This window comes from Rattus norvegicus, chromosome 8 (assembly GCF_036323735.1).
Source record: "Rattus norvegicus strain BN/NHsdMcwi chromosome 8, GRCr8, whole genome shotgun sequence".
Classification (NCBI taxonomy): domain Eukaryota; kingdom Metazoa; phylum Chordata; class Mammalia; order Rodentia; family Muridae; genus Rattus; species Rattus norvegicus.
The window spans coordinates 122,921,087-122,947,735 of record NC_086026.1 but is presented as its reverse complement, the minus strand read 5'-3'; the positions used below and the strand labels follow the sequence as shown (position 1 = coordinate 122,947,735).

General features: G+C 48.5%; 1 protein-coding gene and 1 long non-coding RNA gene across 3 annotated transcripts; both read left to right on the top strand.

The window, feature by feature from the left end:
• The first annotated feature begins 1,892 nt into the window (after nt 1–1,892).
• Crtap (cartilage associated protein) lies at nt 1,893–21,619 on the top strand. Of its 2 annotated transcripts, NM_001401203.1 has the most exons (7): nt 1,893–2,445; nt 5,673–5,822; nt 13,194–13,365; nt 15,722–15,850; nt 16,824–16,969; nt 18,678–18,761; nt 21,144–21,619. In NM_001401203.1, exons 1-7 carry the CDS (start codon nt 1,969–1,971, stop codon nt 21,195–21,197), a joined length of 1,212 nt encoding a protein of 403 aa, NP_001388132.1. In that variant the 5' UTR covers nt 1,893–1,968; the 3' UTR covers nt 21,198–21,619. The 2 variants fall into 2 exon arrangements, with proteins under 2 accessions (NP_001388132.1, NP_001102255.1); NM_001108785.3 differs by lacking the exons at nt 13,194–13,365; nt 15,722–15,850; nt 16,824–16,969; nt 18,678–18,761; nt 21,144–21,619 and adding an exon at nt 9,506–9,647.
• A 656-nt stretch (nt 21,620–22,275) lies between these two features.
• LOC134480241 (uncharacterized) lies at nt 22,276–25,734 on the top strand. The gene is made up of 3 exons (XR_010054498.1): nt 22,276–22,347; nt 22,631–22,670; nt 23,817–25,734. It is a non-coding gene; the product is annotated as an uncharacterized LOC134480241 (long non-coding RNA).
• Nucleotides 25,735–26,649: the final 915 nt, after the last annotated feature.

The following is a 26,649-nucleotide window of genomic DNA, read 5'->3' as shown; positions in this document are numbered from 1 at the left end:
TCTTTATTTATTTATTTATTTATTTTTTTGGTTCTTTTTTTCGGAGCTGGGGACCGAACCCAAGGCCTTGCGCTTCCTAGGCAAGCGCTCTACCACTGAGCTAAATCCCCAACCCCCCCCCTTTTTTAAAAAAAGATTATTTATTTATTATATATAAGCACACTGTAGCTGTCTCAGACACACCAGAAGAGGGCATCAAATCCCATTACAGATGATTGTGAGCCACCATGTGGTTGCTGGGATTTGAACTCAGGACCTGTGGAAGAGCAGTTTTCAGTGCCCCAAACTGCTGGGCCATCTCTCCAGCCCCCCAGTGTTCTTCTGATGATGGACTGTGTTCTGCAAGCTGAATAAACTATTTTATCTCCAAGTTGGCTTTTGACCATGATGTTTCAACACAGCTACATCAAGTAAGACAAACACCCACCCTCCTTCGTTCTGAGAACCAAACCCAAGACCTCACACATTATCAGGTAAGTACTCAACCACTTTTTACAATTTTCATTTCTTTTAAAGTTTGTGTGCATGGGTATTTTGCTTGCATGGTAGTGTACCACGTACGAACCTGGGGCCTCCAGAGGCCAGAAGAGGGAATCTGATGCCTGGGAAGAGAGTTGCAGAAGGCTGTGAGGTGCCATGGGAGTGCTGAGAATTGAACCCCAGGTCTCTGGAAGGGAAGACAGTGTTCTTAACCACTGAGCCATCTCTGCAGCAATAACAATATTGTTATTGTTGGTGATAATTAATATTTGAGATAAAGTATGGACGGTCATGGCGAATACAAGAAAACCAACTGTTGGTTGGTCTCGTTTACTGAGAATGTGACTGATTATTCAGATTTCTGATATCCCCAATTCTAATCTAATAGTCATATAATCTTAGTCCCAAACAAAGGCCATCTATTTATTGAATGGCACAATAGGTGGAAAAGAGATGAGGAATTCTTGTCGTACTCTTTTACAGGACCCTCCCAAAGACATTGTTTTTCTGGCCCTCCAGACTCGGAACAGCACTCCGGTCCCACAGCACATGTGCAGAGGTCAAAGGATGACCTGAAGGAGCTGATTCTCCGTTTTCCCTAAGTGCCTCCTGAGATTGAAGGTCAACAGGCTTGCTACAAAGCGCCTTTAGCAGCTAATCTCAAAGCTCTAAATACCTTTTGTTTTGTTTGTTTGTTTTAGACAAGGTCTCATTATGTAGCCTAGGCTACTCTGGAACTCACCGCCTCTGCCTTTTAAAAGTGCTGGGATCAAAGGTGTGCACGTTTTCACGAAGGGATGAATATATATAAAATGATTCTATCCCTACAACTTTGCGGAGTATTTCAAAAGTGTACATAATTTTTAAAATGCTTTCTTCCTCATAGCTCAGGCACAAATTTCTCCAGCATCCCAAGATGCAATATATCGTCAACCTGACAAGTCACACCACTGGCATTCTTACTAATTTTATCCATGCAACATCCTTTAAAACCTTAGGTAAACAAATAGCATTGCTATTCAAAGTGTGACATTTGTAAACCCGCAGCCTGTTGTGTATGGCAGACTTGGTGATTCCCTGCAGTGAGGAGGCTGGAGGATGGCAGTGAATTTGAAATCAATTTGTACTATAGAGGGAGTTTAAGGCTAGCCTGGGCAAGGAGATCAAGTCGAAAAAGAAAACGCACCCCGACCCAGGATGTGCTGAACTGGAAACTAGAGGTGCGCGGCCCATACATTCTTCAAGTGATTATAAACTTTCTTTCCTTTCAAAGATGGGGTTCCACACTGGCCTGGAATTCACTAAGGTCCTGCCCCTCCACCTCTCAGAGGGAAGGACTGAGCACCTCCCCCAGGCACGCCCATTTCGGTCCCCGGACGGGGAAGTCTGCCGGACGGGGCGGGCCACGGCCGGCGTCCCCGCCTCCCCTCCTAGGCCTGCCGCGTAGCGCATCCTGGGCTCTGGGCTCGGGTTAGCGGGCCACGCGCGATGGGGCCCCGCAGCCCTGCGGCCGCGTTGCTGGTGCTGCTGTGTGCTGGGTGCGTGCTGTCCCCCGGGCGCGCGCAGTATGAGCGCTACAGCTTCCGCAGCTTCCCCCGGGACGAGCTGATGCCGCTCGAGTCGGCCTACCGCCACGCGCTCGACCAGTACAGCGGCGAGCACTGGGCCGAGAGCGTGGGCTACCTAGAGGTGAGCCTGCGGCTGCACCGTCTGCTGCGCGACAGCGAGGCCTTCTGCCACCGCAACTGCAGCGCGGCCACGCCTGCGCCCGCGCCCTCTGGTCCCGCCAGCCCCGCCAGCCACAGGGAGCTGCGCCTCTTTGGCGGCGTGCTGCGCCGCGCGCAGTGCCTCAAGCGCTGCAAGCAGGGCCTGCCCGCCTTCCGCCAGTCGCAGCCCAGCCGCGCGGTGCTGGCTGACTTTCAGCAGCGCGAGCCCTACAAATTCCTGCAGTTCGCCTACTTCAAGGTAAGTGCGCTCGCCCCGCCCCGCGAAACCCCGCCCACCCCGGCACAGAGCCCCGCCCCGTGGAGCCCAGGTCGACGCCCCGAGTCCCGCCCACCGATCCCCTTCCGGCTGAACTTAAATCCCCGCCCTTAAGTCCCGCCCAGCTGACCCCAGCTGCCAAACCACTTCTGCCCCACCTAACCCCCCCCAAGCAAGCCTGCAGTCCAGTTGAGCCCCGCCCACAAAGTCCCGCCCATCATATGCTGTCCTGGGTGCAAGACCCTCCCTTCTCTGCACAATCACCCTCTCTCAAAACTTGTCCTACCAAGCCAATCCCGACTTGCCCGAAGACCCACCTCAGCTGAGCCTCGCCCAGTTGAGCTGCCAGTTCCCAGAACCATACTTCACCTCCCAGCCTCTCCAGCTCTACCCTAGAGTCCCTCTCCACAGAGCCCTGCCCCAGGCCTGCCCCTGGGACCTACCTCACCAAGCTTATTCCCACCCCACTCCCAGATCCCAACCTGTCCCGTTGAGCTCCCCCAACTGAGCCCACCCTGCCTCTCCCAGCCCACTGAGCCCCACCCTTGTGAGCACCCACCAGCAGCATCCCGTATTGGTGGGTCTCTGCTCTAGGTCTAGCCCCACCAAGCCCAAGGATCCGCTTCGCCCCTCAACCTTGAGCATCGTTCCTTTATCCTTTGATTTTTTTTCCCTCACTTAGATATTTTTGTGTGCGTGCGTGTCTATCTGTATGCTTCTGTCTGTGTATACCACGTCGTATGTGTGTGGATGCCTGTGGAGGCCAGAAGAGGGCAGCAGATCCCCTTAGAGCTGGAATTAGAGGTGTTTGTGAGCCACTCAGAACAATTGTGTGCAGGGAATAGAGAGAACCTTGAGTCCTCTGGAAGAGCAGGAAGTGCCCTTACCGACTGAGCTATGGCTCCCGTCCCTTTCACCCAGGCTCTACCACAGAGCTCTGCCCAAGCTCTCCAAATCCTGCCCTTCCTCCTTTATTTGAGCATGAAAATTCTCTCTCTCTCTCTCTCTCTCTCTCTCTCTCTCTCTCTCTCTCTCTTTTTCTTATGTAATCTGTGCTGGCTTCAGCTGAGGCTGATGGTGAATCTTTATGCCTGCTTACCTCCTGTACGCCGCCTGCCCCCCCCCCCCCCCCCCAGCTCCTGTGAAAATTGTTTGCGGCCTCTGCTGAGGTAGCAAATACGCCACAGGGTGCCCCAGCGGAGTACCCGGAACTGGAAGGAGGGCTTCGTAAACGCGGCCTGCCCTTTGGTGGCAGACTCCTCTGCTCTGGGAAGTGTGTGCAGATTCCCCAGGTTCATCTCTGCTCCAGCCCTGTCATCTAGAATTTAAGACAGATCATAGGGTTGGGGATTTGGCTCAGTGGCAGAGCGCTTGCCTAGGAAGCGCAAGGCCCTGGGTTCCGTCCCCAGCTCCGAAAAAAAAACCAAAAAAAAAAAAAAAAAAGACAGATCATTCACTGTCTCTTCATGGCTGCTAATTCTGCCTGAGATTGCTTGCTAAAAATAGCCACAAATTGCAGCTCCCTGCCCTTTAAGTCCTTGCTCTGGGAGGTTTGAATTCCCAGTTTCTGGACAGAAAGGTGTCAGCTTGTTGGGCCTTCACGGGCCTTGGCAGAGAGAGAATTCTCAAGACCCAATTAATACTTTTTCTGGTTAAGAAAGATTTTTTTTTCTTTTTTTCGGAGCTGGGGACCGAACCCAGGGCCTTGCGCTTGCTAGGCAAGCGCTCTACCACTGAGCTAAATCCCCAACCCCAAGATTTATTTTTTTATTTTTTTGCTTTTACTAATTTAGTGAACCTGTGTGCACAGGTGGGCACACGATGTGCACGTGTGATGGTCAGAAGACAGTTTGTGGGAGTCTATTTTCTCCTAGAATGAGGGCTCCGGGCACAGCCGTCCAGCTTGGTGGCAAGCACCCTTACCCACCGAGCCATCTCGCTGGCCCATGTGCTCTTCCTAGAACAAGTCTCAGGTCATTGGCTGCATTCCCAGCCTTCTCTTCTCTCCAACTGCCAGCTCAGCCTTCCCTCCCAAGTCCCACCAGCCACAGGCCGCCTCCTGCCATTCTCTGGGCATCAGCCTTGACACCTGGGAGCCTGCCTTCCCCCACCCACTTCCTCTCCACATGAAAACCTCCATTGTATGCAGATGACTTGGCTCAAGTTTAGGGGCATTCTGGTGCAGATTGGTGCCTCTCCTAATAACTGTGTTCCTGCTAGTACTGGTCAGGTAGCCAGCTCTAAACTCTGAAGCTCCTGCAGCTCCGTGGGTGAACTGTCACTAGCCTGCTTCCTGCTTCCTGGAAACAGTGCCCGCTTATAGGAGAGGCTCTACAAATATGTGTGGAGTGCATGAGTCAGAGAGAGGGAGGCAGAAGGTGCCGTGAGATCTCCGCAAACATTAACGTGTTGGTCAAGGTTCCTCCAGAAAAGATAACGTGAGGAGAATTTATTAAGACAGTTGTTTGTAGAAGTGTTCAGGGGCACACATGGGATGTTCTAATCCCCCCAGCACTAGGGCCACTCAGGGATAACCAACCCTTGGCCAGAAAGAGCAAAGGAGTGAGCCGTTACTAGAAGTTGGGAGGAGTGACCAAAGGAGAAGGCCATCTTGACAGGATCTGTGACCTTTAGTTTGGGAACACTGCAGTCAGGGGGTCGCTGTGGGGAGAGAGCCAGAAGATGAAATAGGCTACAGCTCTCCTTTTAGCTTCCCACTGGGCTCCTCGTAGGTAACCCCTGGGCCAGCCAAAGAACCTGGGATCTGCGGTCAGTGCCATTCTCCTGGGGCTTGGATGGTGCAGACAATGCAGAATAGACAGGAAAGGCACAAAGACTCGTCAGAATGGCTGGGCCAGGTCTTGAAAGTCCTTGACACGTCCTTCTTCTCTTAAGTGGAGATGTCACTTAAGTCAAGAGCTCCCTGAGGAGGCTGATGCCCTAGCTCGGCTGGTAGAGTAACTGCCTGGCGTGCAGCAGGCTTTGAGCCCCATCGATGCGTAAGACTGGCTACAGTCACATGTGCTGTGATCCCTTGTCAGAAGTTCAAGGTCATCATCAGCCTGCAGGCTAGCCTGAGCTACCTAAGAGTGGGTTAAGGAAGGAAGGAGAGGGAGGGAGAGGAGAGAGAGGGGAAGGAAGAAAGAGAAGTTGCTGAAATGAACTCCCAGTCATAAAGGCTCAGTGTCTGTCTACAACTACACACTTAGGCCAATGACCTCCCGAAGGCCATCGCTGCCGCTCACACCTACCTTCTGAAACATCCTGAGGACGAGATGATGAAGAGAAACATGGAGTATTACAAGAGCTTGCCTGGAGCTGAGGACCACATTAAAGACTTGGAAACCAAGTCCTACGAGGTACTCTCTGGCTTCACCCACAGTTGGGCAGGACTCTGGGAGCAACTGATTTTTTTTTTTAAATTACATTCTATTTTGTGTGTGTGTGTGTGTGTGTGTGTGTGTGAATGTATGTGTGTGTGAGTGTGTGTGTATGTGTATGAGTATGTGTGTGAGTGTGTGTGTATGTGTATGAGTATGTGTATGTGTGTGTGAGTGTGAGTGTGTGTGTATGAGTGTATATGAGTATGTGTGTGAGTGTATGAGTGTGAGTATATGTGTGTATGTGTGTGTATGTGTGTGTGAGTGTGTGTATGAGTGTATATGAGTATGTGTGTGAGTGTATGAGTGTGAGTATGTGTGTGTATGTGTGTGAGTGTATGAGTGTGAGTATATGTGTGTATGTGTGTGTATGTATGTGTGTGAGTGTGTATGAGTGTGAGTATGTGTGTGAGTGTGTATAAGTGTGAGTATGTGTGTGAGTGTGTATGAGTGTGAGTGTGTGTGAGTGTGTATGAGTGTGAGTATGTGTATGTGTGAGTGTGTGTGAGTGTGTGTGAGTGTGAGTATGTGTGTGAGTGTGTGTGTGAATGTGAGTATGTGTGTGTGGGTCAGTAGGTGTGGCATACCACTTTTGTGGCAGTCAGAGGACAATTTGTACTTATCTTTCTTGACCTTGTGGGTCTGGGGGATTGAATTCAGTTTGTCGGGCTTGACGGCAGGAGCCGTTACCCACTGGGCTATCTCCCTGGCCAGGATGCTGACATCTAAAGAACGTCGTGATGTTTTCAGTGATATCTGCTGATCTGTGACAATAGGAAACTGGGGACACACAAAATATCCATGAAGGAAAATTGGCAAATTGGGCATGGTGACTTTGCCTGTAATCGCAGCACTAGGGAGGCCTGAGGCATTGATGATTGCCGGAGGTTCAAAGCCAGGCTGGGCCACATGCGCCACCATGCTCTTTTCGCTAACTGCTGATGAACTTTATGTAATTCAGTGATCTGTGACAACTTCATGTGTCATGTGACAGCTACAAAGAAGCGTGGTGAGGAATTTTTTAATCACCCTGACTGACACATTTCCTCCTGCCCCTTTGCAGTCAGGCCACTGCCATCCAGCCCCTGACTCAGAGGCTGATCCAGTTTCAGCCCCAATCCAATCTCTTCCACTTTTCCCCCTGGTCTGAATTTGATTTTATTGTCAAATACTTGCTATATTTTGAGTTGAACTGAAGAAGATTGTCTTAGGCAGAGTTTCTATTCCTACACAAACATCATGACCAAGAAGCAAGCTGGGGAGGAAAGGGTTTATTCAGCTCACACTTCCACATTGCTGTTCATCGCCAAAGGAAGTCAGGACTGGACTCAAGCAGGTCAGGAAGCAGGAGCTGATGCAGAGGCCATGGAGGGAGAGGCCATGGAAGGATGTTACTTACTGGCTCGCTTCCCCTGGCTTGCTCAGCTTGCTCTCTTATAGAACCCAAGACCACCAGCCCAGGGACGGCATCACCCACAATGGGCTGGGTCCTCCCCCTTGATCACTAGTTGAGAAAATGCCTTACAGCTGGGTCTCATGGAGGCATTTCCACAACTGAGGCTCCTTTTTCTGACACCAGCTTGTGTCAAGTTGACATACAAAACCAGCCAGTATAATTGACCCCTTGTCACCTTGACATACACATCACTATTAAGCCTCAACCCTTACTTTCTTATTCATCCCCAAGATCTAAATAACTTTGAGAGTCTCACAGTCTTTACATATTAAAAGTTCAATCCATTTAAAATGTCTAATACCTTTTAAAATTCAAAGTCTCTTAACTGTGACTCCACTAAAATACTTCTTACAAGAGGGAAAAATCTCAGGGCACAGTCACAACCAAAAGCAAAATCAAACTCTAACTGTCCAACATCTGGGATCCACTCACGATCTTCTAGGAAGGGCTTGGGTCACTTCTCCAGCTCTGCCCTTTGTAGCACACACCTTGTCTTCTAGGCTCCAGCTGCCTGTTCCCCACTGCTGCTGCTGCTCTTGGTGGTCATCTCATGGTACTGGTGTCTCCAAAACACTGCTGTCTTCCATTGCAACTAGGCTTCACCAATAGCCTCTCACAGGCTCTCTTCATGGTGCCAAGCCTTAACTCCTTTGCATGACCCCTTCAGTCCTGGGCTATCAATTGCAACTGAGGCTGCACCTTCACCAGTGGCCTTCCATGGCCTCTCACAGTGCCCAGCCTCAGCTGCTCTTCATGACCCCTTCATGCCTTTAAAACCAGTACCACCTGGGTGACTCTTATACATGACCAAGTCCAGTCACAGCCCAAGGTACAACCTTGGCTTTCTCTGGAACACAGGCTCTTCGTGCTCTCAGAAAACACTTCCCAGAAGATTTCACCTCAGTGATGCTGGTCTCTTCTTTTTTTTTTTTTTTTTTTACGATTTTATTTAGTTTTATGTGTATATACAGAACACAAATATATAAGCCAAATATTATATCTAAAAGACAGACCTTAACAAAGATCAAACACTCCACTTTTCTTAAAGTAGAGATCACCCAGATGGGAAAATCAAGAAACACTTCAATTAACAACAAAATATTTCATCAAACAGCGAGAGGACATTCTTTCCCTCAGAACATGGAATGTTTTCTAGGACTGATCATTTATCTCAAGAACATAAAAAAATAAAGAAAAATCCTATCACATATTCTCAGACCACAATATAATCAAATGGAAAATCAATATAAAATGGAAATGGATTAATATATGGGAACTTTAAAATATGTTTTTTTAAATTTAGAGAATACTTTATTAGTTTTTGTAATCAAACCCACGTAGATAAGACCTTACATATTTAATACAGTGCGTTACCCCTGTACAAATGGAAAAAACTTAAGTTCAACATTTCTAGACCAATATGGCTGTTAATTTCTGTACAGTGCCAATTCAACACAGTAAACGGGGATACTTTTTTCCAAAGTTGACAGCACAGCTAAAGTTTCCAAAAATTCAAATTATATATCTGTATATATATATTTATATTTATATAAAAAGACCAATAATAGCAGTGTGTTATGCATCAACAGCAGCAACAGCTTTTCCAGGTTCTGCAGTCATCTGAACAAAACTGTAGAGACATCCAGCACACTCCATTAAAAAAAAAAAAAAGTAAAAAAACAAAACCCGAGAAAACAGCACAGTTCTGTTACTCTTGTGGTACCTGGCACCATTTTTTTTTTTTTAAATTAGCTTCTCAATCATCATCTGGAAAGAATACATTCTGAGCAACATCATTAAAAACAGCTCTGATAAAGCACGGTCACTACTACGTGTCATAAAGCAGGTACAAGCTATTTTACATCCACAGAGGTATGATACAGTACTGTCCTACATCTATAATACTAGAGGATACAATTTAAAAGGCATTATTTGAGACTTGATTCTACTTTTCCAGCAGAGGGCCCAAAGGATGGTGTGACACAGCTTTGTAAAGAAACATACTCTAGACAGGATTTCCTTTCACTAGTGGCACAGTTCTAAGGATTCATTCTCTCCATGAATGTCAGCTAAAACCGTTATTAAAAAAATGAAATATCCCTAGAACAAAACCGTATAACCACCGGATTCACATGAAGATGACCTAGTGGAGACAAGCTGGACCTCACCTTACCAACAAGCTATCAAATCTGTTATGTTTAAACAGTGAGACCTCCAAGGAAGGAGATGCCAAGTAGTGCTTCAAAGCTTCGGACCACAATCAAACACAGCATCCTTTTCAACAGAAGCAGAAGCTCATCTGAATATGCTCAAGGATGCTGACATCAACATTTAATCATCTCCTCACTCATCCAGGAAGAAGGGGAGATCAGTTACTACTGTACTTTATTGTGTTCAATCAAATCACCATGTTACAAAAATAGCAAGCTGCCATAATAAAAAATAAGGCTCCTCTATCCAGCACCAGATAGCATCATTTTACTTTCAAGCCTAGAAATTGCACACTTGTATATAAACCAACCGAAGATGAGGATTGAGAGTTCATCCTGGTGGATTTTTCCTTTGATGAATATGAAGTGTCCTTCCTTATCTTTTTTGATGACTTTTAATTGAAAATTGATTTTATTTGATATTAGAATGGCTACTCCAGCTTGCTTCTTCTGACCATTTGCTTGGAAAGTTGTTTTCCAGCCTTTCACTCTGAGGTAGTGTCTGTCTTTGTCTCTGAGGTGTGTTTCCTGTAGGCAGCAGAATGCAGGGTCCTAGTTGCGTATCCAGTTTGTTAATCTATGTCTTTTTATTGGGGAGTTGAGGCCATTGATGTTGAGAGATATTAAGGAATAGTGATTATTGCTTCCTGTTATATTCATATTTGGATGTGAGGTTATGTTTGTGTGCTTTTCTTCTCTTTGTTTTGTTGCCAAGATGATTAGTTTCTTGCTTCTTCTGAGTATAGCTTGCCTCCTTATGTTGGGCTTTACCCTTTATTATCCTTTGTAGTGCTGGATTTGTAGAAAGATATTGTGTAAATTTGGTTTTGTCATGGAATATCTTGGTTTCTCCATCTATGTTAATTGAGACTTTTGCAGGATACAGTAACCTGGGCTGGCATTTGTATTCTCTTAGGGTCTGTATGACATCTGTCCAGGATCTTCTGGCCTTCATAGTTTCTGGCGAAAAGTCTGGTGTGATTCTGATAGGTCTGCCTTTATATGTTACTTGACCTTTTTCCCTTACTGCTTTTAATATTCTTTCTTTATTTTGTGCGTTTGGTGTTTTGACAATTATGTGACGGGAGGTGTTTCTTTTCTGGTCCAATCTATTTGGAGTTCTGTAGGCTTCTTGTATGCCTATGGGTATCTCTTTTTTTAGGTTAGGGAAGTTTTCTTCTATGATTTTGTTGAAGATATTTACTGGTCCTTTGAGCTGGGAGTCTTCACTCTCTTCTATACCTATTATCCTTAGGTTTGATCTTCTCATTGAGTCCTGGATTTCCTGTATGTTTTGGACCAGTAGCTTTTTCTGCTTTACATTATCTTTGACAGTTGAGTCAATGATTTCTATGGAATCTTCTGCTCCCGAGATTCTCTCTTCCATCTCTTGTATTCTGTTGGTGAAGCTTGTATCTACAGCTCCTTGTCTTTTCTTTTGATTTTCTATGTCCAGGGTTGTTTCCATGTGTTCTTTCTTGATTGCTTCTATTTCCATTTTTAATTCCTTCAACTGTTTGATTGTGTTTTCCTGGAATTCTTTCAGGGATTTTTGTGTTTCCTCTCTATGGGTTTCTACTTGTTTATTTATGTTTTCCTGGAATTCTTTCAGGCATTTTTGCGATTCCTCTCTGTAGGCTTCTACTTGTTCTCTAAGGGAGTTCTCCACGTCTTTCTTGAAGTCCTCCAGCATCATGATCAAATACGATTTTGAAACTAGATCTTGCTTTTCTTGTGTGTTTGGATATTCCATGTTTATTTTGGTGGGAGAATTGGGCTCCGATGATGCCATGTAGTCTTGGTTTCTGTTGCTTGGGTTCCTGCGCTTGCCTCTCGCCATCAGATTATCTCTAGTGTTACTTTGTTCTGCTATTTCTGACCGTGGCTAGACTGTCCTATAAGCCTGTGTGTCAGGAGTGCTGTAGACCTGTTTTCCTGTTTTCTTTCAGCCAGTTATGGGGACAGAGTGTTCTGCTTTCGGGCGTGTATTTTTTCCTCTCTACAGGTCTTCAGCTGTTCCTGTGGGCCTGTGTCTTGAGTTCACCAGGCAGGTTTCTTGCAGGGGAAAAGTTGGTCCTACCTGTGGTTCCAAGGCTCAAGTTTGCTCGTGGGGTACTGCCTAAGTCCTCTCCGTGGCGGCAGCAACCGGGAAGATCTGCGCCGCTCTTTCCGGGAGCCTCCGTGCACCAGGGTTCCAGATGGCGTTTGGTGTTTTCCTCTGGCGTCTGGATGTGCACAGAGTGCAGTCTCTTCTGGTTTCCCAGGCATGTCTGCCTCTCTGAAGGTTTAGCTCTCCCTCCCACGGGATTTGGGTGCAGAGAACTATTTATCCGGTCTGTTTCCTTCAGGTTCTGGCGGTGTCTCAGGCGCAGGGGTCCTGCCGCTCCTGGGCCCTCCCCTACGGGAACCCAGAGGCCTTATACAGTTGCCTCTTGGGCCAGGGATGTGGGCAGGGATGGGCAGTGTTGGTGGTCTCCTCCGCTCTGCAGCCTCAGGAGTGCCCACCTGATCAGGCGGTGAGGTCTCTCTCCCACGGGGTTTGGGAGCAGAGAGCGCTGGTCTCTTCTTAATCACCACTAATTTCTTAACTCGAGCTGACCAGCATCACTAGTCCCGGTAATGCAAAGGTTTGTTTTAGTAGTTCTGGAATCTTGTTAATCACAGCTGATTCTTCAGCCCCAGCTAACCGAAACCACAGAATCTTCACAATCAAAACAACATGGCCCCGATAAGAGTCTTCCCTCTGAAATTTCACAAGCCAGGCCTCCATCTTCTGTACTGTTCTCAACATTATCTTCGAAGCTCCTACAGAAGCTCTTAACATCCCAAATAGCTCTTCTAGCTCGAAGTTCCAAAGTCCTTCCAGAGTCCTCCCCAAAACATGGTCAGGTTGTCACAGGAATAGCCCACTATGCCGGTACCCATTTGTCTTAGTCTTAATACAATGAGATCTGTAGTCATTTGGGTTGGGGGCGTAGCTCAGTGGTAGAGTGTTTGCACACATGCACAGTGTCCTGGGTTCAGTCCCCAGCATTGTATAAAACTGGGCGTGGTGGTGCATACCTGTGAATCTAGCACACAGAAATTCAAGGTCCAGCTAGCAAGGTGGCTTAGTGGGCTGATGTGTCTTTGCTGCCAAACCTGGGGAGTGTCTTGAGTTTGATCCCCAAAACTCACAGTTTGGTAGGAGAGAACTGTCTCCTCTCAGAGGGCATCTGATCTCTACAAGTCTACATGTGGTGCACACGCACGCACTCTAAATAGAATGTAAAAGTAAATTTTTAGAAAGGAGGTAGAAGTCATCTTTAGCTACACAGGGAGTTTGAAGTCACCTTGGGCTACCTGAGATTCTGTTTTGTTTTGTTTTTTTTAAATGTGTCTGTTGTGAACACGGTCAGCAAATCTAGATCCACACACAGTGGGGCTTGGTTTGCATCTAGTCAAGAGTCATCCAGGAGGGGCTGGGGATTTAGCTCAGTGGTAGAGCGCTTGCCTAGGAAGCGCAAGGCCCTGGGTTCGGTCCCCAGCTCCGAAAAAAAGAACAAAAAAAAAAAAAAAAAAAAAAAAAGAGTCATCCAGGACCAGGGAACAGGGCTTGGTCAGGGTCTTGCATGGTTCTTTTGGGGAGACAGTGTGTCTCCTGTTTGCCAAGAGGGGGCTTCACCGCGTCTTCTTGCTTCGCAGAGCCTGTTTGTCCGTGCGGTGCGGGCCTACAACGGGGAGAATTGGAGGACATCCATTTCCGACATGGAGCTGGCACTTCCTGACTTCTTCAAGGCTTTTTATGAGTGCCTGGCTGCCTGTGAGGGGTCGAGGGAGATTAAGGACTTCAAGGACTTCTACCTGTCCATAGCAGGTCGGTTATGGGTGGGGCCTGTACACCAGGTGCTCGGATTGGCATCTAAGGACCCTTTTTAAAAAAGATTTATTTATTTGTTTGTTTGTTTATTATATCCAAGTACACTGCAGCTGTCTTCAGACACACCAGAGGAGGGCATCAGGTCCCATTACAGATGGTTTTGAGCTGCCATGTGGTTGCTGGGAATTGAACTCAGGACCTCTGGAAGAGCAGTCAGTGCTCTTAACCACTGAACCATCTCCCAAGCCCCTACAGTGTTTTCTTGTATTACTCATTTTCCATTGTGTGTGTGAGAGTGTGTGTGTGTGTGTGTGTGTGTGTGTGTGTGTGTGTGTGTATGCCCGTGTCTGCCACGGCACACGGGTGGAGGACGCTTTGTGGAAGTCAGTTTCTTCTTTCCACCCTGTGGGCAATGGGCTCAGGTGCCCAGGTTCGGGTACCTTTATCCCCATTGAGCTGTTTTATTTTTCATTTATTTGTTTATTTCTCTTGTGTGCATACACGCTTGCACACATGTGCCATAGTGTGCGTGTAGAGGTCAGAGGACAACTTACAGGGCCTATTCTCTCTTTGCCACATGGATCCCAGGGATCAGACTCCAGCCGTCGCGGCTTCTGCAGGTGCTCTTACCCAGTGAGCCACCATTTTAAAAGAAAGGTCCCTGGCTGCCATCTTCTGCATTTTTGGCCAGAACAGCTAGAAGTAGCTTGAGCATGTCACATGCAGACGTGTGATGTCTGCTCTTCTCTTATCGGAGGCGCTATTTATTTTTTATGGCGATGTGGGAGTTGAACCTGGGGCCTCACTCATGCTTCATAAATGTTTAACCCTGGTTACTGCTCTGTCCCTGCCCAGGGCTGTTAATTTGTAAGCATTTAGTTAAAGTGTTTTCTGCTTCTGCTGCATCAGGGTTGATCTATCGCCTCACGAGTTATATGTTAACAGCAGGGGCCCTAAGGACATCACAGTCCCTGCCTGCTTCTCCTCAGTTCCAGCTTCACCCTTGAGAAGTTTTGCTGATAGCATTTTTTTTCTATGAAAGTCACTCATGCATAAGTACCTCCCCCCGCCCCCACAGATATTACAGTCTCTTCTGGTTTTCATCTTTCCCAGTTTGTATATCCAAATTCACACACAGGACTTACGTCGTTTGGGTTTGGGGGTGCGGCTCAGTGGACTAAAGTACTCACCCAGCCCTGGGTTCGGTTCCCAGCTCTGCATTATCTGGTCCTGTGGCGCACGCCTGTTATCCCAGCACTTGGGATCACAAGGTAGAGCCAGGAGGACGAGGAGGTGGAGGCCGCCCTCTGCTAGTAGGAGTTCAAAACCAGTCTGAGCTGCATGAGACGATGTCTCAGTTTTGTTTTCTACCAACTTGACAATTAAATTGTTGCTGTTGTTGTTGTTGTTTTTTGTGGTGCTGGAGATCAAACCCAGGCCTCATGTATGTCAGGCAAGCCCTCTTCCATTGAGTTAAACCCCTAACCTTTGGTTTAAACTGTTAGAGAAATGACAATATTTACTGTAGAAGAGGAATAGTGTCTCAGCAGTGCAAGATCGCTATTCATATTAATTTATATTAATATTCTTTGCTCATTAAAACATTTTGGATCGTATTTTTTTATTTATTTTGCGTGTATATGGGGTGTAGGGAGGGGTAGCACGGTGGCTCACTTGTGGTCAGAGGACAACTTGTGGATATTGGTTCTCTCTGTCTACAATGTGGGTCCTGAGATTGATTCATGCTGGTGACCGGGCCACATGCCTGGTGCCTGGAGAAGCCAAAAGAATGTGAGGGGATCCCCTGAAACTGGAGTTACAGGTGGTTGCAAGCCACCCTGTGGTGCCAGGATCTGAACCTGGGGTCCTCTAGAAGAACGGCCGGTGTTCACTGTGGAGCTATCCCTGCAGCCACGAGTTCTTTATTTTAAATGTTGAAAAATTTCCCCCTTTTACCTCCGTGTGTGTGTGTGTGTGTGTGTGTGTGTGTGTGTGTGTGTGTGTGTGTGTGGAAGGCAGGACTAGACTGAAGATAGTGACGGGGCTGAGGTTGGGCTAGTGGAAGAGCATGTGCCTAGAGTGCACGGGGCCTTGGTTTTCAGAGAGGGAGGGAGGAAGAGAGGCAGAGAGAGAGAGGGAGAGAGAGAGTGTTGGGGGGGGCAGAGACAGAGAAAGGGAAGGAGAGAGAGAGAGAGAGAGAGAGAGAGGAGAGAGAGTGTTGGGGGGCAGAGACAGAGAAAGGGAAGGAGAGAGAGAGAGAGAGAGAGAGAGAGAGAGGGAGGGAGGGAGGGAGGAGGAGGGACACAGAGACAGACAGACCTTCTGTTCTAAGAATTTATATCTGTTTTTTCAGATCACTATGTGGAAGTTCTGGAGTGTAAGATTCATTGTGAGGAGACCCTCACCCCAGTCATAGGAGGTTACCCCGTGGAGAAATTTGTGGCTACCATCTACCACTATTTGCAGTTTGCTTACTACAAGTGTAAGTAACTCCCTGCTTTCCTGTGGTGGCTGAGAAGGTCCACCAAGGGCTGTGCTGTGCACGCAGAGGCCTTGTGGCTCCTTCATTTGAACAGAGACCCTGAGCCAGGCTTCCGAGCTTGAACTCTGGGTTTTGCCTGCTATTCTCTGGGAGATTTTTGCTTTCCAGGGGTTGGAGAAATATAGTCTAAGTATAAATTATCACCTTCATCAGCCATACAGGCTGCGTGCAGGAAGAGCCTTAATGTTGTCATTATAGGAAGCAGCCACTAGGGGGCACAATTGAATCATCTTCAAATGCTAATCATGTGTCTTTGCATTATAGATTAGAAGTGGCTCTGGAAAGTACCAGAGTAAATACCTTGGGGCTTCTGTCTCATTTCTTCTTGGCCTGCTTCCCAAGACAAATGCCACTCTGTAGAATCCCCGTGTGGATGGTGATGTAGGGGGGTCCAGTTCTAAACAGGGAACCCATGTTCTCCGAAGATGGCAGGACAAGGTCACCTTTGATTCAACTATGCATGGTTTATAAAGAACTAGGGATCGAACCCAGGGCTCCATGTATGTTCAGCAAACACTTTACCAACTGAGCTACATCGCCAGCCTTTCTTCTGACTTCCAAGTCTGGTTTGGTTAGAGGAGGGCCTGCCCTCTCTGGGAACAGTAGTCCAAGCCAGATGGGACCCAGGAGCTGCATGCAGCCTCCAGCAGGAAGCCTGTAGTTAAGCAGCCTCTGTCCTCCTCAGTCCCAGTGTGGCACAGGCCTTGAGACCCACCCGTCACCTCTTGTGACACGCTCCGATTGTCTGAAGCCTCAGCGTGATCCACGGTCTCTGCCATCCTTGAGGCTGCCATGGGACGTGGACTGTGCCCTGCTCACGTCCCGAGGTCTAAGGTCAAGCTTCTGGCTTCCATGGGGGTGGGCGGCATCAGGGCTGGCTCTCACCTGCCTGGCCTCTCCTCTCTGGTTCCAGTGAACGATCTGAAGAACGCAGCCCCGTGTGCCGTCAGCTACCTGCTCTTTGACCCGAATGACAAGGTCATGCAACAGAATCTCGTCTATTATCAGTACCACCGGGACAAGTGGGGCCTCTCAGATGAGCACTTCCAGCCCAGACTGGTGAGTGTCCGCACTGGGTCCGACTTACCAGTCCCCCTGCCCCTCCAGAGTCAGGCTCTGACTCTGTAGCCCTGACTGACCCAGAAGTCACTGAGTAGACCAGGCTGGCCTTGAACTCGGAGAGACCCCCTTGCTTCTGCCCCCTGAATGCTGGGATCAGAGGCATATGCCGTCACACCCTGCTTAATTTTTCTCTTATATTTTTACTTATTTGCCGTGTGTGTATGTATGTATGTGGCCCTGCACATACAGCGGCATGCAGTGGGGCCAGAGGACGACTTGTGAGAATCATTTTTCTCCTTTTATGATGTGGGTCCCAGGGATTGAACTCAAGTTGTCAGGCTTAGCAGCACCTTTACGCAATGAGCCCTCTCCAGACCCACATAGCTTTTTAAATTCCTTCTTCCAGTCCATGTATTTACTTATGGGTTTATTGTTACAAAAATAGGATTTGACTTCACATGCTGGTTTTGTAACTTTGTGTCCCCAGCATCACCCCTGCCCCCCTTTATGGTATTTGAGACCAGGAGCTTCTTATAGTCTTACATGCTCCCTCACTGAGGTACCGTCAGCCCTTGGTCTTTAAAGATAGGGTTTTGCTATCTAGCTCAGGCTGGTCTCAAATCTGCAATCTCCCTGCCTGTGCCAAGAACTGGGGTCATAGACTTTTATGAATTAAATATCACTTAATTCCTTTGATACAAATTTGAGGCTTTATACCTACTGTCAGGGGTTAATTATATGGGACTTTTTTTTTTCTTTTTTCTTTTTTTTCGGAGCTGGGGACCGAACCCAGGGCCTTCCGCTTGCTAGGCAAGCGCTCTACCACTGAGCTAAATCCCCAACCCCTTATATGGGACTTTCAAAAACTATTTGCCACTGTCAGGCATGGTGCCATGTGACTATAATTCTAGCACTCTGGATGCAGAGGCGAGAAGGTTATCATTAAGTTTGAGGCTAGTCTGGGCTACAACACCTGTCCCAATAAAATAGTAACAAATATTTTTTTTTCTATTCAGGAGGTTTCTTTGTATGCTGTCCTAGGTTTTCATAAATAAATCTTCCGTATCTCAATTCCTTGCTAAAGCGCGCGCACACACACACACACACACACACACACACACACACACACGTACATACATTTCCTCAGTTGCTATGAGTGTTTTGGTTTTGGTTTTTGACTTGTTTTGTTTAGTTTATGCTATGGGAATAAAACCCAGGACTTCATGTGCACCAGTCACATGCTCTGCCACTAACCTACATTTCCAGTGGGTTTTTTTGTTTTTGACAGCATCTCATGTAGCCCAGGCTAGCCCTGAGCTTCTCCTGCCTCCACCTTCCAAGGTCCAGGATTACATGCATTCAGCACACACTTGGCTTGTGCTGTGTTGGGGTATGGGTCCTGGGGTTTGGAGCAAGCCAGGCAAACATGACCCCAACTGAGCTTTCGGCCAGAACCTCCCCCAACCCCCGTCCCGCCCTCCCCCCCACCCCGCTTTTAAGAACCATATCATTTATATATCATAGTATTCACTTTCGTATCCCCACACTTCGGTGGCTGTGGGGTTCGTTCACACTCACAATCTTTCCTCTTGCATGCTCATTAACCCTTTCACGACTTGAATGAAATCCAGGACCCTGTGCCTCTTGCTGCCAACTCTCACATGAGAAGTCTGGTCACCTGACAGTTCTCTCTCTGTCTGAACAGGAGGCAGTTCAGTTCTTTAATGTGACTACACTCCAGAAAGAACTGTATGACTTCGCTCAGGAACACCTCATGGACGACGATGAGGTAAGCTTTTGTGCTCTGCACGAGTCTGCCCAAGAGAAAACATGACTCTTGTCTCTGCTAGAGTCACTGGAAGGCTGGATCCTCCCTCATGTAAGAAACAAAAGGGGCCCTCAAAAAGACAGCTGCTGTTAGTGTTTTAATGAAAGCCAGTGTTCTGGTGTGGAAAGCCCAGAGCTGGAAGTCCAGGCTAGACCGATGCTTTTCCTGTGGGGGAAATGTGTTTGGAATATGTGACAAGTGTGTGTGTGTGTGTGTGAGAGAGAGAGAGAGAGAGAGAGAGAGAGAGAGAGAGAGAGAGAGGGAGGGAGAGAGGGAGAGAGGGAGGGAGAAATAGAGTTGGGGACACTTGTCCTTGTGCATGTGTGGAGGTCACAGCCCTGTGGGGTCAGTCCCTACTTCTACCTTTTTGTGGGTTCCGGGGATTGAATTCAGGTCAAAGCAGAGTTGCTCACAGAACCTGGAGTTTATTTACTTGGTTCAACTGACTATGCAGCAAGCTCCCGGGATCTTCATTTCTCTGTCTGCTTCCCCAGCGGTGAGTGACAGACCTGTGTCATTGTGCCTTGGTGCTGTACACGTGCATACTGAGGTCCCTAAACTTGAGAATCAGGCACTTCTCCCGTGGACCTGTGCTCCCGGCTTTCCCCTCCTTTTGTTTCTTCTGGAGATAAGGTCTTGCCATGTAGCCCAGGTTAGCCAAGTCCAAAGCTGTAGAGCTATAGGTGTGTCCCACCAGGCCCTTTCTTTGGTTTTATTTACATTTATTTGCTTGTTTACTTATTTGTGTGGGGAAGGGGGCAGGGGCATGCTACAGCACCATCATGGAAGTCAGAAGCAGCTTGAGGGAGTTGGTCCTCTCCTACCTTGTGGGTGCCAAGGATTGAACTCCGGACATTAGGCTCTATAGCAAACACTTCACCCACTGAGCTGTCCCAAAGGTTGTCCCCCCCACCTTCAGTTTTGAGAAGTGTAGTGAGTTTTACCGGTTCTCCACTCTGAAGGCACTTATAACTCCCACCTCATTTTCCTACCAGGTTATTATAATCTGATGGGTATAAACTGTCCTCGCTCATCCTCTTCTGGGAGCTGATTTTCTGACTAGCTCTCCCTTGGTCAACCCTTTGTTTGTTTGTTTGTTTGTTTGTTTGTTTTGTCATTTGAGACAATATCTTATGTAGCACAGGCTGGCTTCCAGCTTGTTTTATAGCTCTAAGGTGAAGTTCTGGTGATCTGCTGGGACCTCTCAAATGCTGGCATTACAAACAGTCACCACCGCACCCCGTTTATTCATATAGTGGGGCTCAGTTTAGGACTTTGCCCATGCTTGACCCATGCATTCTTCCTCAAAGCCAGCTCCTTTCCTGACCCATCCTGACCAAGAGTGACATGGTCATTTTGTGGAGGGGCAGCCGGGCCAGGGAAAAGCCATCAGTAGAAATGTCTTATTGTTTACTTATTGAGATCTGACTGGAAGGAACTGGAAAATGCTTTGTAAGAAAGCTGGGCCCTCGATGTGTTTAGAGCCGTAAGAGATCTGGGAGCTTGTTCTGCTCTGACCCATTGTATCCTGGGAGAGCCAGGAGGATGTGTTCTGAGAGATGCTGGGCCAGTCGCAGAGGCTCTCTCCCCAGCTTCGCTCTACCTCCCACTCTTCTTACCACTCTGAGTAAGACATGGTCAGGGAAGTTTCACCATGCCCATCCGCATGGCCTGTCATGGCCACTAAGGAAGAAAGCGGCAGTGTTTTATGAAATAGCAGTGACCGTGAACAGCAGTGGGTATGAAAGTTCTGTGCAAGTGAGAAAGTGGGGGCTTGGGGTATAGCTCAGTGGTATAGCATTTACCTGACATGCACAAAGCGCTGGGTTCAATCCCCAGGGCTGCCAAACTAACGAATTAATCAAGGATGCATAGGCCTGCACCTTAGGTTGGGTCTCACTCAAGAGGGTCCCAGGGAACTAGTCCCTAACATACCAACATACCTACATGGCTGTAGTGGCTTGAGAAGTGTGACTGCTGCTCAGGGTGGAAAGTACCAGAAGAATGTGTTTCTGAGGTACAACCAAGGGACCAGGAGGACGATGGAGAGGTGCCCAGTGCAGAGAACCTGTGGAGCCCTTCAGGGTATTAGCTAGACCACCTACTTGACACCAGTCATCTGTGGGGTAGCAGGCTGCTTTACAACGAGGTCACATGGGGTAGAATATAAGGCTCTGTTCTCAGGCAGAGAAACATCAGGTCATCTGGGCTCCAAGTCAGTGGAGGAACTTGCCTGGGTCCAAGCAGCCAGCCATTGGTAGCCTCTGGGAAACTCTCTTCCTGTCTCTGACGCCTTTCCTGCCCTGTGGCCTGCCTGACCGAGGTGTCTGCTGTCTCTTACAGGGAGAGGTTGTGGAGTATGTGGATGACCTGTTGGAGATGGAAGAGTCTGCTTAGTCCACAGCAGCTAAGGGACTTCTCTTCCGAGTTCCTCCTTCTTCAAGTGCCTGGGTTGTTGATACCTCACAGCTTTCCCTTCTTAAAGTAAGGGGGAAGCCACCGTCTCTCCCGACCAAGGTCAAACCTGCCTTCCCCACGGTCACACCCGTCCACTCCCCTTTCCACCTGCCTTCTCTGTATTCACACTCGTCTTCATGGTTACACGTCATCACGCCTGTCTTTCCCCTCACATGTGCCTTCCCGTTGTCCAGTCCAGCCCTCCCCATGGTCACACTTGTCTCCCCTCTGGTCCCATGTGTCTCCCCCGTGTTCAGAGAGACAGTCTTCTGTGGTCTGCTTTTTTAATCCCTGAAGAAAATCAGTATTATTTTTTAAGTAAGAAAAACACTAAAAGATGATAAATATATTTGAAGAATTCCTTTGGTCTCTCCATCCTTCCAGACGTTCCTTTATGCCACTGGTTAAGGACAGAAGATTCAGGTTAAGCTCGGAGCCTCGGATCACCTTCACTTGGCCTGGCCTGAGACCCTCCTTTCACCCACTGAGAGGCATATTGAGTAGAACACCCGAGGGTGGCCTCTGCTCAGTTCCATGGGTCTTCAGAATACATCAGGGGTTACAGTCTCATTTGATTTGGACAGTGCCGGGTTCTAAGTCTCAGAGTTGGAAATGATGCTAGGGGCGGGGTCTGGTTTTCTTTATTCTCCCAAGGGGTGTGGGGTTCATTTGACTGACAGCAGAGGTCCCATGCTTAGTAACCAAAGGAAAAGCTGCTTGTGTTAGTTCCTGGTCTGGGAGCTGTAACAGAATATTTGACACAAGCAACTCACAGTAAGAGGGTGGACTCCATCATGAGATCCCGTCTGCAGGAGGCCACGGTGGTGGGAGGTCATGACAGGTGGGGAGAAAAAGGGGTGGGGGTTTAAGTGGGGAGGGTTAGAGGGAGAGGTAATGGGTGGGAGATCACAATGGTGGTGGGAGGTCACAGCAAGGGGGTGAGGTGGGGGGAGGTAACTGTGATGGGAGGTAACTGTGATGGGAGGTCATGGGTGGAGGGCGAGGGGGTAGGGGAAGAGGTAGTGGGCAGCAGGAGGTCACAGTGGCCAGAGGTCACAGCAGAGGGAGGTCATGGGAGCAGGAAGTTATGGTAGGGGTGGTGATGGGAGGAGGTAATGGGAGTGGGGTGGGCAGGAGGTCATGGGTGGTAGGAGGTCATGACAAGGGGGTGGGACGGAGGGGAGGAGATAGTGGGCAGCAGGAGGTCACAGCAGAGAGATGTTGGGGTGGCAGTTGGTCACTATGGCCTCGAGAGGTGGGGAGTGGGGCAAAGGGGGTCGTTGAGGCTGCCAGAGCATCTGCAGGCAGGAAGTAGAATGCTGGCGCTGGGCTCACTTCCTCTGTTTTCCATCTGGGATCCAACCCCTGGACAGGCGCTGCTGCCAGCATTTTCAGTGGGCTTCCCCAACTCAGGTAAGATAACCTAGGATCGATCTCCCTCTCAGGCTTAGAGACCAGAGACTTGGGGGATTCTGGATCCTGTCATGTTGACCTTTGATGTTAACCACTGCCCTGCCCTCACAACTTAGAACCTTCAGGAAGAGGGATGCTCATGGTTTCGTAGGAACCGAGGCATCCTATGTGTAGGACACTGACTAGAGAAAAAGGAAGCAGGGAAGACCAGAGGTTGGAATGAGGGTGAAGTGTGGTCAGGCTGACTGAGAAGGTGAAATTAGCCTTGGGACATCAGGTCTCCGGTGCAGCGCTGGTCGATAAAAGAACACACACACACACACACACACACACACACACACACACACACACACACGGGATTCTCGGTGCCGTGCGCTGGTCGATTAAAGAACACACACACACACACACACACACACACACACACACGGGATTCTCGGTGCCGTGTCGCTGGTCGATTAAAGAACACACACACACACACACACACACACACACACACACACACACACGGGATTCTCGGTGCCGTGTCGGTGGGGGCATCGACAGCAGGGAGGCCTGTAGAGAAGCTTGGACCTGGGACCTAGGACGGAAGGCTGGGCAGCCATGTGGGTTGGAGACAGATGCCCGGGGTTCTGACAATCTGTGGAAAAGCCTTTGGGTTGCACAGAGGAGTGTTAGCTCCACAGGGGTCACTTACTGCCCTGCCGCAGGAAACCTGAGCAGTGGGGGTGGACGCAGGGTGTTGGGAGTGGGCTGCTACAGGGTCTCCCGGAGCAAGGGCTGAATCCGGAAGTGGTCAGATTCCACGCAGAATTTGAAAGCACAGACCCGGGAGCTGATAATGGGGTGTGTGTGGAATGTAAGAGGAGAAGGCTTGAGGGTGATAGCAAAGGGTAGGCCTGAAAACCGGGGAGGATGACGCTCCCTCATTTACCAACGTCGGTGAGAGGCTAATACCGTCAACGTAACAGGATTTAGATGGCCTAGGAGACAAGGCTCTAGGCTTGCCTGGGAGGGAGTTTCTATGGGTAAACTGAGGTAGAAAGACCCACCCTATAACTGTGCTTGCCCGCTCTCCTGGGCTGGGATTCTGGACTGATAAAAAGTGAAAGTGAACTGGTACCAGTGTTCATCTCTCTGCTTCCTGAGGTAACTGAATGTGACCAAGGGCTACGTCCTGCTTCAGCCACCCCAGCTTCTTTCCAGTGGGATGTCTGCCTGAACCAAACCCTGAAATAAACTCTTCTTCCCCTAAACTGCTTCTTGTCAGCATTTGGTCACAGGGAACAGGGAAGTGACTAATGGCAACAGTGGGCAGGGAAGGGATCTGGGGCAGAGCTGGTGGCCTGAGGTTGGTCTGAGAGGCCCAGGCTACAAACAGTGGAATCATCAGAGGGCGGAGCCTGAGGCAGGGGTACCAGTATACATGTTTTTTTTTTTTTCCCATACAGGGATGTGTGTGGGCACATGTACACCACGGCAAGCATGTGAAGGGTCAAAGGACAGCCTTGGGTGTAGGGCTCAATGGCTACCTTGTTCACTGTTATGTACTCCAGGCTAGCTGGCCCAGGATTCTTCTACCTTTGCCTTCTTTCTCACTGAGGGAGTGCTGGGGTTATAGCGTGACTGTGGGTTTGAACTCAGGTCCTCATCATTGTGAGACAAATATGTGACCCTCTGACCATCTCCCTAGCCCCACAGATGGTTTCTTATGGGGTGCTCTCAAGGACCCCTGTGACTGCCTCTTTCAAGCACTCGTTGACAACTTTTAACAGCTAGTGACTTCTACAGAGGACAGTTCTCCTGAGGAGAAGTCGCGGGTCTGCCATAGCCAGCATGCCCAGGGTTCTGAGGTTGTGTGAGGGACTGGGAAATCCACTATTGAGTCCCTAGCATGTCAGGAACATGTGAAGCCATCAGGTGATGTAGAGATGTGCATGATGAAAGGCTGCCATGGGGAGCTGAGGGCAGAACCCAGGGCTCTCTAGGACATGGGGAAAAGCTTGAGGAGCTAGCCTTGGGCCACAGAGGGCCAGGAGGATGGGGGTCCAGAAACCTGAGACATCTTTAACTTGTGACTACTTGTTCAGTTGGGACCCTGTGTAGGAAGAAGCAGGCACAACATTTGGGAGATGATGTCCCATTATGGACTGAACACAATAAATCTTCGTATTATGGGGATTCATTGAGGAAACCCACACATGCAGGGGTAATGGTAGCTCAGGTGGTAAAACACTTGCCTTGCTGGGAGCTTGAGTTCCAGCCCCCAGAACCCATCTTGAAACACCAACAGCTGGCAAGATAGCTCAGTGGGTAGAGGTGGCGGACACTAAGCCTGACAACCTGGGTTCAGTTCCCCAGACACTCGTGGTTCCAACGGACTGTTGCAGGTCACCCTCTGACCCTCAGCTGCCTCTCCCCTCCCTCAGAAAAAACCTGAGCAATGGCTGCCGGCTGGAAACGAGCTGGAAGACCAGTCTAGCTTACTTGATGACTGTCAGGCCAGTGAGAGACCCTGTCTCAAAAAATAGGACCTGAGGAATGACACTTGATGCTGTTCTTTGATAGATACACACTCAAGACGCGCACGCGCGCGCGGAGGTTGGAAGTGGAAGGCTGTCTTTTTTTTTTTTTTTTAAGATTTATTTACTTTTATGTGTATGAGTGTTTTGCCTCCATGTCTGTCTGTCTGTGTGCAATGTGCATATCTAGTACCTGAGGAAGACAGAAGATGCCCCGGAACTTGAATTACCACATGGGTGCTGGGACTAGAACTTGGAAAAGCAGCCAGTGCTCTTGACTGCTGAGCCATTTTTCTTTCCAGTCCTGAAGAATTGCCTTGATTATTTTAATTGATGTGGTTGGGTCCAATCCACTATGGGTGGAGCCATTTCCTGGACTGGTGGTCCTGAGCTGTATAAAAGCTAATTGAGCCTGAGCCTGTGAGCCCGAAAAGCAGCACTCCTCGGTGATTCCTGTCTTGGGAAGGTGGGTGGGTGGGGGTTTGCTTGAGTTCTCGCCCTGACTTGCATCAATAGACTGTAAACTGTAAGTTGAAATAACCTTTTCCTCCTGTTAAATTTCTCTCAATCTAAGTGTTTTATCACAGCAACAGAAGCAAACTAGAGCAGCCTCGAAGCGTAAATTCCCCTTCCTTGCCTTGCCCCACCCACTGTTCTACCAGAGAAACTTCATTGGGAGAACTGGGGATGAGTCACGCGGCAGGTAGGAGGCAGGGCTGGGGTGTGGCCGGGCTCGGTCTAGAAGCTGCCCAAGAATTCCAGAGAACCTGGTGGTGTTGAATTTGCCTTAAGGCTGTAGTGACATCTACAGGTGCTTACTCCTCTCTGTAGCCCTTAAAGTGGCCACTTGGTCCTTGTCCTTGGAGTTAGGGTGCAAATAGCAGGGTTACGGTTTGAGTTGGGGCCTTTAAAAGTTGATTTCCCGGTTCAGCAGTGTGTTCTCTGGTGACAGTATTTTCGAGGGTGACAATGCTGTGGTTTGAAGTGCTACAGTCTGTTGGTTTAGTTGGGGCAGGACACTGTTCTGTAGCTCTGGCTGGCCTGGGAAGTTGCTCTGTAGTCTTCTTGCCTTAGCATTCTGAATGCTGGGATGATGGGCGTGCACAACCAGATCCACTGAAATTATTTTATTTCAATGGAAACCAGGTCTTCTCTCTAAGATAAATAAATAAATAAATAAATAAATAAATAAATAAATAAATAAATAAATAAATAAATGTGAACTTGTTCCTTCGTATCTGCCATGCAATCACTCGGTGGCTTCAGCCAATGCCTTCCCACCTCTGATTCTTGGAAGAACCTTGAAGGTCTTTGGATTCCATAAGGTCGCCATCAGAATGGTGTATACTTTTGGGAAATAAAATTTGTTTTCTTGTTTTTTTTTTCTTTTTTTCAGAGCTGGGGATCGAACCCAGGGCCTTGCGCTTGCTAGGCAAGCGCTCTACCACTGAGCTAAATCC

Excerpts from the sequence above, each read along its gene's own strand:
- Crtap (NM_001401203.1), top strand. The coding sequence starts at position 1,969 with ATGGGGCCCCGCAGCCCTGCGGCCGCGTTGCTGGTGCTGCTGTGTGCT. Across the intron at positions 13,366-15,721 it reads CTTCTACCTGTCCATAGCAG|ATCACTATGTGGAAGTTCTG; the intron begins GTCGGTTATGGG and ends CTGTTTTTTCAG. Across the intron at positions 16,970-18,677 it reads AGCACTTCCAGCCCAGACTG|GAGGCAGTTCAGTTCTTTAA; the intron begins GTGAGTGTCCGC and ends CTGTCTGAACAG.